Source organism: Alnus glutinosa, chromosome 5 (genome assembly GCF_958979055.1).
Source record: "Alnus glutinosa chromosome 5, dhAlnGlut1.1, whole genome shotgun sequence".
Taxonomy (NCBI): domain Eukaryota; kingdom Viridiplantae; phylum Streptophyta; class Magnoliopsida; order Fagales; family Betulaceae; genus Alnus; species Alnus glutinosa.
Window position 1 is genome coordinate 32,574,584 of NC_084890.1, and position 18,998 is coordinate 32,593,581.

The following is an 18,998-nucleotide window of genomic DNA, read 5'->3' on the forward strand; positions in this document are numbered from 1 at the left end:
TAAACTTTCAATCCCAAAGTGGACGGCAATTACATCTTCTTTTGAATTTATTGTGAATGAATGAAGAGATTTCTTGGATTTATTCTTGGTCAGCAAAGAAAAAGTGGATATGTGCACGCAAAGTCTTCACTGCTTTCATGATCACAATCTCGATCGTAATAAAATATAATTAATCATGACTCTTAGAATTATTGACTTGTTCAGATACAATTTCATCTTGAATGCTGAAACTCAACCATTTAATGGGTAGCATCACACACACATACACATATTTTGAAAACAAAATTATGAGTGAACATTTTTTTTAAAAAAAACATTATTAATTGAGATTTGATTGTTGTACTACAAACCCACAATATGGGCACAACACCCTCTCACATGAGGGTGGACCCCACACAATGGGTCTCATCCTCATGTGAGGGGGTGTTGTGCCCATGTTGTGGGCTTGTAGTGTAAGTAATATTTTCCTTATTAATTTGTACGCAAATTAAGAAAAATGAGTGACGGTTTAGTAGGGAATTTGGGATAAATATTGATTTACATAGAAATAACTTCATTTTAGTATAATTTATTGTGGACATTTTAGTAGGGAATTTGTCAACAACCCTTGAGTGCATTGGTTTGTAAATTGAGAGGCAAAGACAAGTTGCAAGGGATAATGTAGTTAGGGGCTATGATGCTGTACTAATGATAACAGTGGAAAGGAAAAGAAAGAAAAAATGTGGGAGTAGAATATATATATTATAGGCAATCTTAGATCTCTCATGAATCATGATCTACAATTCCTCCACATAAATTAATTAATTCTGATACTGTGATATTATTATAGTAGCATTTTAAGTTAATTAACTTAATATTTTACAAATTTGAGTAGAAATAATTGCCAATATCCTTCCAAATGTTTCATGTCATCCAAATGGAACGTACGTCTTAATATACAATTCCAATTTGCACCAATTTCTTGGCAAGTGATAACCAATTAATTAATTGCTGTCATTTTCCTCTCTCTTGTGATTCTTACGTGCAATTTGGGTATAGACGACTCCAAGAGTGGAGTCTTTGTATTGAGATAAACTTCCAAACTCATCCTTGAATTTATCAACTAATCATCTTACTTGAAGAATTCTACAAAAAATAAAATAAAATTTAGACAAATTAAAATCACTATATTAATTTAAATCTTCCAACGGGTTCAAGACTTGTAGCTAGCTAGTCATCACTAATTAGATATGTAAACATGTGGAATTTAACTGGTAATTTGCATCTCCAAAGACTCCAAGTCATGTGATTCTTTAAATTGACACAAACTTGCAAACCCAATGTGGACGGATAAAATATTCTTGACTTTTTTTATTTCTTATGGTCTGTAGTCTTTGCATTGACATAAAATTCCAAACCCATTGTGGACGGAGCATATATCTTCTTTATTTCTTTTTGTACACTGATTATATTACAGCTTGCAACGTCTTTATGTACACTTGATTGATTATCACTTTCAAATAACATCAGGGCCCCATGAGGAATTTAACTGCCAATTTCCCACTCCAAAGACTCCAAAAGTGTGCTTCTTTGCATTCACACAAACTTTAAAGCCTAAGGTGGACTGACCATCATATTTTTTGGATTTATTGTTAGTCGGTCCTTATTGCATTGATCACCTCACGTACAACATCAATTTTCGTGTAGAAGAAGACTAAAAGACTAGAAAGTTCAAACCCAAAGTGGACGGAATGAGAACATCTCCTTAGTTTCTTTTTTAGATTTATTGTGATCAATGAGTTAAGCCATATTGAGTGGGACACTTACAAAGCAATTTAGTCATTTTATATATTTTTTTCTTCCAACTTAATAGCCCTCATTGTCATGTAGAATGAAGAAAAAATATTAGTTTAAGTTTTATCTCATTTTTAAGAGCCAGTATTATTTTGTAATGGTTAGTAATATTTAGTTTATGTTTTAAGAGTCAGCTTTTAATGATGGGCTTGGCCCAAAAGTCCATCATATTAGGGTTAGAGTTTATTTCCAGTGTCTATTTAAATGTTCTTTGTACTCCTATGTAGACTATGATATAAATTATGTTGAATAAAAACAGATGTTTTGTTTGAGATGTGATTTTTCTTCTCTTTTGGTGGTGAGACTCTGCTAAGACCAGTGAAACTCTGGTTCAACCACCCCTTCTTAAAAGAAAATAAATTTTTTCATTAAAAAAAAAAAAAGTGGAGGTGGAATGAAATAGCTTTGAAATAGGCATTCTAATTTGAGAGGTATAGTTATTCCTCAATTTAAGGAATATGCATTCGTTCATGAGTAATGAGAATGGACATTCCTAGTGTTAGTGCCTTATCTTATTATTATTATTTTTTTGAAGAAATATTACTCATCTCATTAAAAAGTGAAATATATATATATATATATATATATATATATATATATATATTTCATTTTACTATACAATTTAATTAAGACCAATTTGTGTCTTAAAAGATCTGGATGTCAAACTCTACCGTGCATAATGGTACGTTTAATTGAATTATTATTAGCTGTTTGCTTAATTTTCCCAACCGATTAGCATTGTCTACAACCTTTTGGAATAAATGAAGTCATAAAAGAGAACTTGAAAAGAGAGTCATAAATTAAAGAAGAGTAGAAAGAATTTCATCCGCCCACGACCTTTAATTTCTTATCGTTCACAATATATACTTGAACCCTATGCATTTCTAGGCATCACATGCATTTTGATGTCTAACTCTTTCACTAGCAAAATGGTTAGCAGCCATATCTATATGTCCGCTGTTCATCTCCTCCTGATTTTTTTCTTCTCTTTGCTTGCAACTGCATCCTACTTGCAAATTATCAAACCCGTTTCATGCACCAAAAGCCCTATTTTTAGATGCTCCGAGATTGAGAAAAAAGCACTTCTTAGCTTCAAAGAAGGTCTCATAGATCCATCAGGTCGTCTCTTTTCTTGGGTTGGTGAGGATTGCTGCGATTGGACAGGCGTTACCTGTGACAACACCACCGGGCATGTCGTCAAGCTTGACCTCAAAAATCCATTTCCGGTGAGTGAATTTTATTTTCTCAATGAAGAAAGTTCGACCCCATATACAGAATATGAGTATCGTCGTGATGAAGTAGAACAAGCTTACCACAAGTCATGCTTGGGGGGTAAGATAAGTCCTTCATTACTCAATTTACAGCATTTGAGTTACCTAGACCTAAGCTTGAATAATTTTAATGGATACACTGTTCCGAGGTTTTTGGGTTCCCTTGAGAGTTTGACATATCTCAATCTCTCTTTCTCAATGTTTGCCGAAATTATTCCTACCCATCTTGGGAATCTATCAAGGCTACAATATCTAGACCTCAATTCATTTTCATCCTCCATCGACCTTTATTATTCCTCTCCAACATTGGAGGTTGAAAGTCTGCAGTGGCTTGCTGGTTTTCCTTCTTCTCTTAAGTACCTTAATTTGGGAAATATTAATCTTCAGAAAGTACTAAATTGGGTTGATGCGGTTAATATGCTCCCTTCCTTGGTGGAGTTGCACCTAGTTAACTGTGGACTTGTTAGTCTTCCTCAATCTATTTCCTCCATCAACTTCACATTGCTTTCAGTGCTTGATCTCTCTTCCAACAGTTTTAACTCCTTCATACCTCACTGGTTGTCAAATGTGAGTGGCCTTTCAACAATCAATCTTGATTCCAGTTCACTTAGAGGTGCTATTCCAATTGGTTTGGGACATCTAACCAGCTTGCGCAGCTTGGATATAGCTGGCAACCATTTTACTGGAAAGATTCCGAGCTCATTTGCCAACCTTTGCAATTTGCAAACATTATATCTGCGGAGCAACAATATAAGTGGGGAGATAACCGAGTTTGTGAACGGCTTGTCTCAATGTTCCAACAGTAGCATGGAGTATCTAGATTTGAGTAAAAATAGGTTCCTTGGGGGGAAATTGCCCTATTCATTGGGAGGACTCAAGAATTTGAAAACTATTGAATTCCAAGGTTGTTCTTTTTGGGGTTCAATTCCAGATTCTATTGGAAACATGTCTTCATTGCAAACATTTGACCTCTCGAACAATAAAATGAACGGAACAATTCCAGAAAGCATCGGGAAACTGTCAATGCTTGTTTCGTTGAGCCTTGCTCGGAATTCTTGGGAAGGTGTCCTAATTGAAGCTCATTTTCAAAGTCTCACCCGATTAAAATCTCTTAGCTTGTCTACGAAATTTTCTGCGAAATGGACATTGGTTTTAGATGTCAAACACGATTGGGTTCCTCCTTTTATGCTAACGGAAATTAAATTAGAAAAGATGCAGATCGGCCCAAACTTTCCAGCGTGGCTAAAAACACAAAATGAACTCAAATATCTTTGGCTCAACAATGTTGGCATTTCTGACACCATTCCGCATGACCTTTGGAAGTTTTGCCCAAATGTCACCTCTTGGAGTCTATCCGGGAACAAACTACGTGGACAGGTACCATACTTTCAATTTCACCCTTTGGCATATTATATTGATTTGAGTTCCAACCACTTAGAGGGTCCACTCCCACTTTTTCCTGGTAATTTGAGTGACATATCTCTCTATAATAATATGTTTTCTGGACCTATTCCTGAAAACATAGTGGAGCTACTACCCAAGTTATCTTGGTTGGACCTGTCTTCAAATACAATTACTGGTAGAATTCCCTACTCTATTGGAAAGCTAAAGGAATTGACATGTCTTATTTTGAGAAACAATTCCCTATCCGGGAAACTACCCCCTCATTGGAAGGATTTACAACAGTTATGGTTGTTGGACTTGTCAGAGAACAATATATCCGGTAATGTTCCCAGTTCAATGCGACATCTGGGTTCATTAGGGGTATTATCATTGGGCCAAAATCATCTTGAAGGAGAGCTTCCCTCTTTCTTTAGAAACTATGGAAACTTGCAAACCCTTGATCTTGGAGGAAACAAATTCTCTGGAAAACTTCCAACATGGATAGGAGAAAGTCTACCATATTTATTGAGGTTAAGCCTAAGGTCCAACTTGTTTTATGGGAACATACCTCAACAATTATGCCTTCTTTCAGGTTTTCGAATCCTAGACCTTGCACACAATGAATTTTCAGGAGCAATCCCTCAATGTTTAGGAAGCTTCAGCAATGATAAAAATAGTGAAATTCCATATGGTGAGCAAATGATGCTGGTTTCAAAAGGAAGAGAATATCTATACGATGATTCAATCCTTTATCTTGTTCATTCAATAGACCTTTCAGGTAACAACCTATCAGGAGAAATACCTGATAATATAACAAGCATCTCAAAATTGGTCAGTTTGAATTTATCAATGAACCATCTGTCTGGCAGAATTCCTGAAAAAATCGGGAATTTACACATGTTAGAATCACTTGATCTCTCAATGAATGAGCTATCTGGTCCTATTCCTAAAAGCTTGTCTTCTTTGAACTTCTTAAGTCGCTTGAATTTGTCATTCAACAACTTGTCTGGAAAGATTCCAAATGGGAATCAACTTCAAACACTTCATGACTCTTCTATCTACGAAGGTAATGCTTTACTCTGTGGACCTCCTCTTTCGACCAAGTGTTCAGAAGACGAAATTAGACCGAGAGTAAAACCAAATGGTGGTAATAGAGTAGCCAACAAAAATGGAAAGGGAATTGAGTCAATCTTGTTCTACATTAGCATGGCAGCTGGATTTATTGTTGGATTTTGGGGAGTTTGTGGAACACTGATTATCAAAACTTCATGGAGACAAGCTTACTTCAGAAGCTTTGATAAATTGAAAGACAAGATTGTTGTGCTCGTTATGATCAAAATTGTTCACTTGCGACGGAAGTTCAAGTCGGAGAGAAGTTGAGGCTATAGGCATTGGAGCTTTCCTTAAGATGCATCAATTATGTATTATAAGTTTTTCATGTTGCTGTAATAATATACGCTCCAATCAAGTGTGTTAATGTCCTATATATGAATTATATATGAATTATTTTAGTGTGAGACATTTTTGCTTTTATTCCATCCCACCAATCATTTTATCGTCATATGAGAAACAAATGATTTTTTAATAGAATTCTTTTTCAACTTTGTTGGTACGACTATTTAAAAAGCTTATTCTTCTCAAATATTAAGATATATATATAGCAATCGTATAAATTGGAGTCGAAAAATTTCTTTCAACCTAATTTGAAGGAAAAACCCCTTCCTTCATCTAGATATAACAAAGGTCGTTTCTATGCATTTTTTTTTTCTTTGTTAATAGGTGTCCAGAGAACCATACAGAAACTTTACCATGCATAACCAACTTCTAGAATTGTAGGTAGGTTGTTTGCTTGGCCTCCCACACCAATTCGTCAATTGTTCCTCTATATATTCAAGGTAGACCAAAGCATGCACATTCTTGGTCGACTTCATCTATTAAATGCAACAATTTCTGCTCAAGTTGGGCTCGCAAACTAGAACCAAAATAATTAAGTTCTAACAAATGCAAAACTTGTATTCAAAATTTATTATCAAACCATCATTTTATTTCCAAACTTTAATTTGCAAAAGTCAAGCCAAGATTACAGGGATTGATAAATGATATAAATCCATCTCCTACATATCTCATCTTCAAATTCATCATTGGATTTATGGGACACACATTGGATCCCACAAATTTAATGGTAGATTTGAAACTTGGTTGTATGGAGATGTGTAGGAGATATGTAGGTGATGTATGTGTATCATTCCTCCTATATTTACATTTATATCATTTGTCTATTATAGAACTAGCTACTTGCCTAATCCCTTTTAATAATCAAGATTAAACACCAAATATGCAACTCATAATCAAAGTAATATATCTTTGAAATTTAGTGATGATCTAATGTTAATTATTTCTCTGCATATGCATACAGCAAATACACAAAGATATGTACATTTGGATTATATCGAGGCAACTGATAACCTATCCACAGCACATCAATTCGTCAAGCAAAATTTCAGAGAGATTATCCCTTTACGCAAGAGACTATCACATTCCAGATTACAATATACCAAGCAACTGAAAAGTTTAACAAATTTTTCAGGAGAAATCCCTCAATGTTTAGGAAACTTGGATGGAGATGATGGTTATGAGGGAGTTGGCTATGATAATTCACAAATGTCTTTGTATGTCTATTTATAATCTTATCTATTCTGTAGACCTTTCGCATAGCAATCTATCAGGATAAATACCTGATAGGAGAACAAGCCTCTTAAGATTGGTCATCATGAATTTATCAATGAATCATCTAACTGGAAGAATTCCTGAAAAAATTGAGAATTTAAACTAATTACAATCACTTGATCTCTCAATGAATGAGCTTTATGACCCTATCCCTAAAAGCTTGTCTTCTTTGACATTCTTGGGTCGCTTGAATTTGTCATTCAACTTGTCTGGGAAAATTCCAAATGGGAATCAACTTCAAATACTGTATGATGATGACTCTTCCATCTACGAAGGTAACTTTTTACTCTGTGGGCCTCCTATTTCAACCAAGTGTTTAGAAGATGAAACTAAACTTAGAGTAGCCAACGAAAATGGCAGGGGAATTGAGTCATTCTCGTTCTACATTAGCATGGCAGCTAGGTTTATTGTTGGATTTTGGAGAGTTTGTGGAACACTGATTATCAAAACATCATGGAGACAAGCTTACTGTCGAAGCTTTGATAATTTGAAAGACAAGATTGTTGTGTTCGTTATGGTTAAAATTGTTCGCTTGCTAAGTGAGGTCAAGGACTCAAGTCAGAGAGAAGTTGAGGCTACGGGCATTGAAGCTTTCCTTAATATACATTAGTTATGTATAATAAGTTTTTGCTATCATAAAACTTGCTTCAATATTCTTCGCTTCTGAAAGTCATATATAAGAATGATTTTACAATTGTGTGAGACATTATTTCTTTAATTGCATCCCATTTTCCAATAACCATTTGTCATCAAATAGTACCATGATGTTATCATTCTCGATTTAAATGGTTAAGATGGTGAGCAAATGGTTGGCTCAAGATAAGACAATTAATGCCTTAATTTACCATTTTAGTTTCTTAATTACCATATTTCTTAATGTTACATTACCGAAACTAATATTGTCATTCAGACTATGATTTATTATAAATTCTCTCTTTTTTTTTTCTTTTTTCTTTTTTATAAGTAAATAAGGAAAAGGTTACATGGATTAGAATACCAAAAAATAAGTGGGCTCTTTAACAATAGACCCAAATAAAAAATTTCAGTGAAAAATATATGAACAACTGGTAAGAAATGGGTCAAGAAGATTCTTTGGATGCATGAGCCATGAGCAGTAGCACCCTTAGCCGTAAAAATTCATTCCAATTGCTTTTTCAGTCTTTCGAGAAAAAGTTATCTTTATTTGTCTAATCACTTGTTAATTATCAAGTTTTAGCACCAGATACTCAGGCTTATCAAAAAAGTAATAAATTTTAGAGTGTTTGTAATCGTCTAATGTTAATTATTGTTTCTTTTCATATGCGCACAACAAATACAAACAAATATGTACAATCGATTATCAAGCAAAATATCTCGAGTTAATTATCCTTTACCACCAGTATCCAGCTCGTACATTCAAGCGATTCCAGATTACAATCAATCAAAGCATTAAAAAAATAAACCAAATCCTAGAGATAATTGTCGAGTGAAGCTATCAAAGAGGTTCTTAAATCCTTGCAATTATTGAATTCCTCTTCAAATGGTTCTCATTCAAAACAAAAGTCAGATGCTTAACATTGTTCATAAATGACAGAGTGACTGTTTTTTTTTTTTGAACATGTCTACACAAAGCTTCAGTACAAAGCTTCCTTCTTCTTTTTCTCCCCCTTTGCCTTTCCTGCATACTGAGGAATCAGAAAGAGTATCATCCGATCATTGTATAATAGTTGAAACATGTCGTTATGGTAGAACGTGAGTTGTGGTGTTGATGTAATGGTGAGTAATGGGTTCTACATCATTAACCAAAATTCGTATTCAAAATCAGAAGTTGAAAATAAAGTGAATTGGGCGGCCCCATAAGCAAAGTCACAGTTATTTGTTTTTGTTTTCTATTTTTTTATTTTTATTTTTTATTTTTTGGTCCTTTACGTTACTATGATCAATATTAGCCTTTAATTTATTGTAATTTAATGTGATTCTATCGTTGGCATCTGCTTCAGTGGCTCTTAATAGTCAAAAGTTTTACTTTTGTGTTTCGGCAAATTGCGCTACTTCACATTATTTCAAATCAAACGGAGAGATTTATTTCATGGTCAGATGTATATGTTATTTATATTTTATCATACTATTTAAAAAATAATTAAATTGCTTAACACCGTCCATTTACATGCCATTAAATGCAAGAAAATAAAATTTTTAATAATAAAATGACTACTCTCAATTCTAATTAAAATGAAAAAAAAAAATCTTATCTTTTAATAATATGGGCCCGTGAATCAAAAACAAAAAAAAAAAAACAATATGGGCCTATGACCGATGGGAGCCAGGAATTGGGGCAATTGTGAACATTGGACCTGGGCTTCTCTAAATCAACAATCTCATTAAATTTGGGAAAATTATATTATTGGTATTTGTGATTGGCGTAAATTACAAATCACTTCATGTGTTTTCAAAATTAATTCTGAGATCTCTGTAGTTAGCTTAATTTTGAAATCGCTCTTTAGAGTTAAATTTCGTTAGACGCCACTCAGCGCCAATAAGATGTTGACATGTATCAGTCTTAATAAAAAGATATAAATATATTAAAAATATAAATATACAAAACTTGAAAAATTATTTTTTTAAAAAAAAAAAATTTGAGAAAAAGAATGACAGTAGCCACCTGCCACCCCAAAGATGTATGGCATTTCTGACACCGTTCCGCCTAGCTCTTGGAATTCTTGCTTAAACTATCAGCCATTTGTGTTTGTCCAATAACAGACTATAGGGGAAGGTACCAAACACTCGATCTCATCGTCTAGTATTTTTTCTTAATTTGAGTTCCAACAATATAGAGGGTCCACTCCCACTTTATTTTACAAATGTAGGCATCTTATATATATCTTCAAAAAAAAAAATATGTTTTCTGGTCCTGTACCCGAAACCATAGGTGAGCTCTTGCCTAGATTAATGGTCTTGGACCTCTCTTCAAATTCTATTAGGGGCAGGATTGCTCATTCTATTGGAATGTTACAGAAATTGAAAGTTCTTGATTTGAGAAACAGCTACTAGCTTGTCTGGGAAACTCCCTCCTCAATGGCAAGATTTGAAGTAGAGAATACGCATGTAATTCAACTATTTCTTGTCTATTCCTTAGACCTCTCAAGTAATAATCTATTAAGAGAAATACCTGATAATATAACAAGGTTCGTAACATTAATTGGTCAACATGAATCTATCAATGAACCATTTAACAAGGAAAAGTTTCTAAAAAAATTGTAGATTTGTCCATGTTAGAATTGCTTGATCTTTCAAGAAACGAACATTTTGGTCCTATTCCTGAAAGCTTATTTTCTTTAAATTTCTTAAGTTATTTGAACTTGTTATTCAATAACTTGTCTGGAAAAATTTCATTTGGGAATTAACTACAGACGCTCGGCCCGTCCCGCTATCAAGGTAACATCTTACTTTGCGGACCTCCACTTCCAACAAAGTGCCCAGGAGATGAAATCGATCCAAAATCAACATCAAATGGTGGCAATGATGGCAAGGAAACTGAGTCACTACGTTTCTATATTAGCATGGCAGTTGGTTATATTTTGAGATTTTGGGGAGTTTGCGGCACATTAATTATTTGTCCAAACATGATGGATGCATGCTTACTTTCAGCACTTTGAAAATTTGAAAGACAGAATTGCTATTCTTGTTATGTTCAAAGTTGTTCCTTGGCAAAAGAAGGTCAAGTTGGAGAGAAGTTGAGGCAAATGGACAACGGAGCTTTCTTTATTAATTAATATGCATCATTATGTAATGTTATAAGTTTTTGTTGTTGCTGTATAATAATATATATCCAATCTTCCTATGCAGAGGTTTTATATATAGGTAAAATTTTAACAAAGCCTCTTGAACTAATTAACAGTCAATTTTAAAATAGCTCACTGAATTTTTAAGTGTGCTGATGTGATCCATTAAATTATCAAAGTGTGCAAAAAAAATGCCATTTTTTTATTATATTCATATAATACGCTTATTCTTTGAAAAATAAAAATAAAAAAAAATAAAACAAATTAAAAAAGAACTATTAATATAAAACTAAAAAGTTAAATAAATTAAAAACTTAGAAAAATTTTAATTAAAAAAACAAAAAAAAACAAAAGGGTGGCTTGGTTGGAGGAGGCCTGCGAGCCACCAAAGGTGGGGCCATTGGGGTGGCCTTTGAGCCACCCCTAGTAGTGTCTCTAGGTTGGCGTCCACCATCGCCAGCCCATGGAGGCGACTGCGGGCTACCCCCGACCACCTCTAGAGGCCACCTTGATCGACCACTTGGGGTGGCTTGAAGGTCACCCCACCCACTTCTCGAGGTCGTTTCACTTACAAAAACGACTTTAAATTTAAATTTAGTGTCGTTTGGGGAACCAAACAACATTAATTATATATATATATTTTTTTTTTTGGAAAAATAAAACCCTTCTTTCCCCCTTATTCCTCCCACCTTCTCATTCTTGTTTTTTTTTTTTGCACAACTCAAAAGAGATCCAGAGAGATTCAGTTCGAGAGAGAAGAAGGGAAAAAAAAAAAAAAAAAAAAAAAAGGGTTTTTGGCCATGGGTTCTATTGGATAAAATTCAAAGCTTCCCTTTGCATTTTCTTGATACCCATTGTTGATAGAGCACGAAAATCATGTGATTGATTTAGGTTTTAGGTTAAAATGTGAATGTTTAAATTCATTATGCTTGAAATTAGCTTTCCTACATAATTAATGTTCGGGGTTTTTATTGTTTCATTGATTTTAAACTTTTTTTTAACCCATCCACATAATTCCCATGTACCCAGGGCAGAAAGTGCGCTACGCTCCAGACTCCATTGAAATTTTTGTAATTTTTTTTAATTATTTTATCCATATTGGAGTTGTTTTGCAGCTAATGTTGGAGTTGTTTTACTGTTCAAACGTCTCAAAATTAGTTTTCTTTTTCCTTTCTTTTTTCTTTGTTTGTTTGGGTTTTTTTTTTTTTTTTTTTTTTTTTTTTTTTTTTTTTTTGTAATCAGAGATGATTTATTTCCAGTCCTAGACCGTGGAACATCTCCCTATAGGAACGCGAACGGTCCAGCTCATCAGCTCGCCAAGCTGGCTATTACTCATGTTATATCTCAAATTTGGGTTGATTACCATCCTGAATGTATTGCATCAATTGTACTTACAGAGCAAGTTTCCTTTTTATTAATAAGATTGAGATGATTTTTTTTTAAAAAAAAATAAAAATATATGAAGAGAAGAGATGATTCTTTCACACTCATGATCAATGATTACTACTGTGTTAAGACTTTTTATGGTTTATTACTTGATTATATGGTGTTTCCCAATACCCATTTGTTAACACATTTCATTACATTAATTTGCGTGTAGACGACTCCAAGCGTTGAGTCTATGCATCGAGATAAACTTTCAATTCCCAAGCGGACGGCTTCTTTATTTCCAAAGTAGATTTGTCTTTTGGCTTCATTGAGAATGAATCAAGAGAGCAGTGGATAAGTCGTATCAAAACATTAAAATAAAATATGAGTTATATATGTAAACTTTATTGATTATCACTTGCAAGCAAATTGACACAATGAGGTCCTACGTAGAATTTAACAAGCAATTTGCATGAAGATGACTTGAAGGGAGGAGGAATCTTGGTATTGAGATAAAGATTCCAAACCCATGTTTAGGTTTGCCTTTTTTGGATTTATTCTTAGTCGGTCAAGAAAAACTTGGCTACATGATTATTGACATTAATTAGGGACTCATGCATGTGGAATTTAACAAGCAATTCTTCTTTATTTCTCGGGTTCTACTTTTCTTGGATTTATTTTAAGTCAGTCAAGAAAGTAGCCGGATATCTTCATGAAAAGTCCTCGATCACTGCTTTCATTATTGATCACAACCTCATATAAAATATATGGAAAAAATACACATAGTTCTCTCAAACTACCATTTCATTATCAGTGTACTCCTCAAACTACCAATTATGTTAATGTTCACTCCTTAAATTACTAAAAAAATGTCAATGTTCCTCTAATAACAAAAATACCCTTCATAAAATTATTAAAATAAAATAAAAACTAAAAAAATTATTAAAAAAATATAAAATAACAAAAAATTGATAATAAAAATTAAAAATTAAAAATGAGAAATTGTTTTTTGTTTTTTTTCTCGTTTGTTTATTTATTTATTTTAAAAAAAAAAAATCTTTATTTTTTGTTTTTTTAATTTTTTCGATTTTAATAAAAAATATTTTTTTTTGTTTTTTTTATTTTTATTTTTTCTTTTTTAGTATTAGTTTTTTTTTTTTTTTGAATTTATAAGGACATTTTTGTCTTATTTTAAAAAAAAAATTTAGGGTTATTTTTGTCTTTTTGTTGGCATTAGGGTGGACATTGACATTTTCTAGTAGTTTGAGGAGGAACATTGACACAATTGGTAGTTTGTGGGGTACATTAACAATTGAATTGTAGTTTGAGAGGGATATGTGTACTTTTTCAAAAATATAAACATGATTAGTAGCTCTTAGAATTATTGACTTAACATGTTTAGATATAATTTTATCTTGAAAGCTGAAACTCAACCATTTAATCGATAACAATTAATGTAAAATCACATATATTTATTAAGGCTTGGGCTTGAACGATTTTCGAACTGGCCGGGTGATTTTAAAAAATATAAGTTGAAAGCACTGTTGTTATTGAAATCGTTGCTTGGTTACTGTAAAGGTGGAAGCATTCGAACGTTTAAAAATAAAAAATAAAATAAAATAAAGGGCGGATTGTAAATCTCTTCTCTCTCTCTCTCTCTCATAATTTTGTATTTTTCTACTTGATATTCAAAAGTTTCTAAACTGATGAGAAGTCCCAATTTTTTTTTTTTTAAAAGAGATTCACATAAGTAAACCCACAGTATTTTTTTAATAGGTGGAATTGTTAAAATAAATAAATAAATCTGCCAAATATTTAAAAAATTCTTGACATATTTACAAATTTGAATGGAAACAATACGTCCGTCGCATATTTACAAACTTCTTTATTTCTTTCTTATTATTATTATCATTATTATTTATACTCTCCATCAGTTAGTCATGTCATGAATGGATACTTGGAAAGTTCTTAATTAGCATATAAGGATTCTCTCAATTTGAAATGGATCTATTTTATAGTCATAATTAAAAGTTGATGCATTTAACGTTGTTTATAATTTTACATTAATTAAATTAAAAAAAAAAACCTTGTAAAAATTGAAGAAGTGGTTGAACCAATCCTATCCTCTTCTCTTTTTTTTTTCTTTTTTTTCTTCTTCATTTTTTTTTAATAAAAAAAAAAAAAAAAAATCTTATTTTTAGGGATGTAATTGAGATTTTCAGACTTGTTGTATTAAAAAATCAGAAGTCTCTCGTGGACAGAACAGGGAAAAACCTGCGAAGCAGATTAGAAAAATTAAGAATCAAGGGGGAGTGAATTGATGTCGGCCCAAAACTCACTGTAAAGGATATTTGCAAGTGAAATCTAGTGAGCCCCACCATCGCGTGGTTCACATGTAAAAGGGACCCACAGATAATGACGAAATTGCACCATCGCCAGCCCATGGAGGCAATTGCGGGCCACCCCCGACCACCTCTAGAGGCCACCTTGATCGACCACTTGAGGTGGCTTGAAGGTCACCCCACCCACTTCGAGAGGTCGTTTCACTTACAAAAACGACTTTTAATTTAAATTTAGTGTCGTTTGGGGAACCAAACAACATTAATTATTATTATTATTTTTTTTTAGAAAAATAAAACCCTTCTTTACCCCTTATTCCTCCCACCTTCTCATTCTTGTTTTTTTTGCACAACTCAAAAGAGATCCAGAGAGATTCAGTTCGAGAGAGAAGAAGGAAAAAAAAAAAAAAAAAAAAAAGGTTTTTGGCTGTGGGTTGTATTAGATAAAATTCAAAGCTTCCCTTTGCATTTTCTTGATACCCATTGTTGATAGAGCACGAAAATCATGTGATTGATTTAGGTTTTAGGTTAAAATGTGAATGTTTAAATTCATTATGCTTGAAATTAGCTTTCCTACATAATTAATATTCTGGGTTTTAATTGTTCCATGGATTTTAAACTTTTTTTTAACCTATTCACATAATTCCCGTGTACCCAGCGCAGAAAGTGCGCTGCGCTCCAGACTCCATTGAAATTTTTGTAATTTTTTTTTTAATTATTTTATCCACATTGGAGTTGTTTTGCAGCTAATGTTGGAGTTGTTTTACTGTTTAAATGTCTCAAATTAGTTTTTTTTTTCCTTTTTTTTTTTTTTTGGTAATCAGAGATGATTTATTTCCAGTCCTAGACCGTGGAACATCTCCCTATAGGAATGCGAACGGTCCGGCTCATCAGCTCGTCAAGCTGGCTATTACTCATGTTATATCTCAAGTTTGGGTTGATTACTATCCTGAATGTATTGCATCAATTGTAATTGCAGAGCAAGGTTCCTTTTTATTTATAAGATTGAGATGATTTTTTTTTAAAAAAAAAAAATATGAAGATAAGAGATGATTCTTACACACTCATGATCAATGATTACTATTGTGTTAAGACTTTTTATGGTTTATTACTTGATTATATGGTGTTTCCCTATACCCATTTGTTACCACATTTCATTACATTAATTTGCGTGTAGACAACTCCAAGCGTTTAGTCTATGCATCGAGATAAACTTTCAATTCCCAAGCGGAGGGCTTCTTTATTTTCAAAGTAGATTTTTCTTTTGGCTTCATTGTGAATGAATCAAGAGATTAGTGGATAAGTCACATCAAAACATTAAAATAAAATATGAGTTATATATGTAAGCTAATTTATTGATTATCACTTGCAAACAAATTGACACAATGAGGTCCTACGTAGAATTTAACAAGCAATTTGCATGAAGATGACTTGAAGGGAGGAGGAGTCTTGGTATTGAGATAAAGATTCCAAACCCATATTGTAGGTCACCTTCATTTGTCATGGTCTACCTTTTTTGGATTTATTTTTAGTCGTCAGTCAAGAAAAACTTAGCTACATGATAAACTTAGAATTATCACTCGGAAATTATTGACATTAGGGACCATGCATGTGGAATTTAAAAAGCAATTTGTTGGATTTATAGCAAATATTGTTAAATCTTCTTTATTTCTCGGGGTCTACTTTTCTTGGATTTATTTTAGGTCAGTCAAGAAAGTGGCCGGATATCTTCATGAAAAGTCCTCGATCACTGCTTTCATTATCGATCACAACCTCATATAAAATATAAACATGATTACTCTTAGAATTATTGACTAATTAACATGTTTAGATATAACTTTATCTTGAAAGCTGAAACTCAACCATTTAATCGGTAACAATTAATGTAACATCACATATATTTATTTAAGCTTAATTGGGCTTGAATGATTTTCGAACTAGCCTGGTGATTTTAAAAAATATAAGTTGAAAGCACTATTGTTATTGAAATCTTTGCTTGATTGTTGTAAAGGTGGAAGCATTCGAACGTTTTAAAAAATAAAAAATAAAAGAAAAAGAAAAACAATTTATAAAATAAAGGGCAGATTGTAAATCTCTTCTCTCTCTCTCTTACACTCTCTCTCATAATTTTGTATCTTTCTACTTGATATTCAAAAGTTTCTAAAATGATGAGAAGTCCCAATTTTTTATTTTTTATTTTTTTTATTATTATTTTTTTTAATAGAGATTCACATATATAAGTAAACCCACAGTATTGTTTTAATAGGTGGAATTGTAAAAAAAAAAAAAAAAACACCAAATCTGCCAAATATTTAAAATATTCTTCACATATTTACAAATTTGAATGGAAACAATATGTCGCATACATAGACTATGATTGCATGAATGAGTAATGCTAAATCTCCTCAATTTTATTTTATTTTATTTTATTTTTTTATTTTTATATAAGTACCGATGAATACTGTCACATTAATCCGAAGTTAAATAAAATAAAATAAAATAGTATATAGCATTAATCTTGCATGACTATCAATGGAATCAATCAACAAACATTATATTAGATCTTCTCGTGTTCAAGACTTATAGTCATCTTTATGTACACTTGTGATTGATTATGATCACTTGCACATATATATGAGGGGACCGTGTGGAATTCAACCGGCCAGCAATTTGCACATTGAAGACTCCAAGAAAGTGTGGTTCTTTGCATTCACACAAACTTCTAAATCCAATGTGCACGGCAGGACGGCACAAAGGTAACAATCATCTTTGCATTGAGATAAAATTCCAAACCCAAAGTGGACGGAACAACTTCTTTATTTCTTTATTATTATTTTTGATACTCTCAATCAGTTAGTCAAGTCATGAGTTGATACTTGGGAAGTTCTCAGCGGATAAGATTTTCTCAATTTCAAATGAATGATATGAATAATATTTATTTTATGGTCATAACTTTAAAGTCGGTACATCTAACGGTGTGTATAATATGCAAAACATGCTCTTTATTTGAAATAGAGTACATCCTAGTCTTTTTTTGAGTCCATCAAAAAAAAAAAAAAAGTCATAAATACAAATTTTTATAGAACGCATTAAGGCATTGACTTATTATTCATATTTAATACAATTTAAAAATAATAATTAACATTTTTGAGGGAATAACATATTTCTATTTGATCATTCATAATAAAGGCGTATAATTCGATATCATTTTGTGAAGTTATCCCTAATTATAAGTACAATTTTTTTTTCTTTTCAAAATACATATAACATCGAGTACTTATATATTATTTTTTCTGAGTACATTTTAAGAAAAAAAAAATGTACAACAGAAAATTCTAACGGAGGACTGAGATTGAAATTTTCTGAAAAATGGATACCCTAAATCAGGCCAATAACGAAGAATCCATGAATTACAAGATGTTAATACTAACAAAATATTTGCAATCGTCACACTCTTGAATTACAACAAGTGACACACTTGTCTACTTCTCTCCCAGAACCTCTGGAGAGTTCTACTTCTTAATCTCCATAACCGAAACTCCAGTTGGCTTCAATTCACTACAAAAAAATGGGCATTTATAGACGATTCTTTTTTCAAAACTGTCTGTAAAAGATTTTCGGTTATGAAACTCTCTGTAAAAAATTTATTATGGATGGTTTGATTAAACTGTCCATAAAATTCCAGATGGTTTTAACTAAACCGCCTGGAAATTTACATTTCTAGATTGTTTTTACAAAACCATCCATAAAATTTTAGTAAAAGTAACCGTCTGGAATTTTTTTTCCCAGTACTCCATGTCATCAATTCGCGTGATGCCCCCAGATTTCACCACATCCATCTGATTTTTTTCCCAGCCAAAATCACAACCATTCGTGAAACCAAAAAAAAAAATCATTTATTTTGCCAAATTAGGCCTTTTTCAGTAATGTCATGGAAAATAAATGAGGACAAAAAATGACAAGTGGCATTGGTAATATGGGAATATTTTACCAAATTGAGCATTTTTCAAAGGTTTTAGTAGTTTGGATGGCCAGAGTCCAAGCGTTGATAGGTCAAGGGGGTTATCTATAGAATGACTGGTAGTTTAGGGGGGAAATTGTATTTTTCCATTAAAAAAACAATTTTTTTATTATTATTTTTTTAAAAAAAAAAAAGGAAAAATGCACCATTAGAGCATCCTGATTGATCGAACTCTATCATGATTAATCTGTCTAATGCAATATGGTTGATCGGATGTTTGATTGATTGAAGTAATACACTTGGATCAATCGATCATACTAGTACACTAGGATCGATCTGACGTTCGATCGAACCT

The 18,998-nt window shown here is 32.5% G+C and overlaps 2 protein-coding genes across 2 annotated transcripts; both read left to right on the top strand.

Annotated features, from left to right (window-relative positions):
- Positions 1 to 2,762: 2,762 nt before the first annotated feature.
- Positions 2,763 to 5,328, top strand: LOC133869286 (receptor-like protein EIX2). The gene is made up of 2 exons (XM_062306240.1): positions 2,763 to 5,265; positions 5,324 to 5,328. The coding sequence occupies exons 1-2, from the start codon at positions 2,763 to 2,765 to the stop codon at positions 5,326 to 5,328; spliced, it is 2,508 nt and encodes an 835-aa protein (XP_062162224.1).
- A 9-nt stretch (positions 5,329 to 5,337) lies between these two features.
- Positions 5,338 to 5,888, top strand: LOC133868015 (receptor-like protein EIX2). The gene has a single exon (XM_062304801.1). It carries the CDS (start codon positions 5,385 to 5,387, stop codon positions 5,865 to 5,867), a length of 483 nt encoding a protein of 160 aa, XP_062160785.1. The 5' UTR covers positions 5,338 to 5,384; the 3' UTR covers positions 5,868 to 5,888.
- Positions 5,889 to 18,998: the final 13,110 nt, after the last annotated feature.

Excerpts from the sequence above, each read along its gene's own strand:
- LOC133869286 (XM_062306240.1), top strand. The coding sequence starts at position 2,763 with ATGGTTAGCAGCCATATCTATATGTCCGCTGTTCATCTCCTCCTGATT.
- LOC133868015 (XM_062304801.1), top strand. The coding sequence starts at position 5,385 with ATGTTAGAATCACTTGATCTCTCAATGAATGAGCTATCTGGTCCTATT.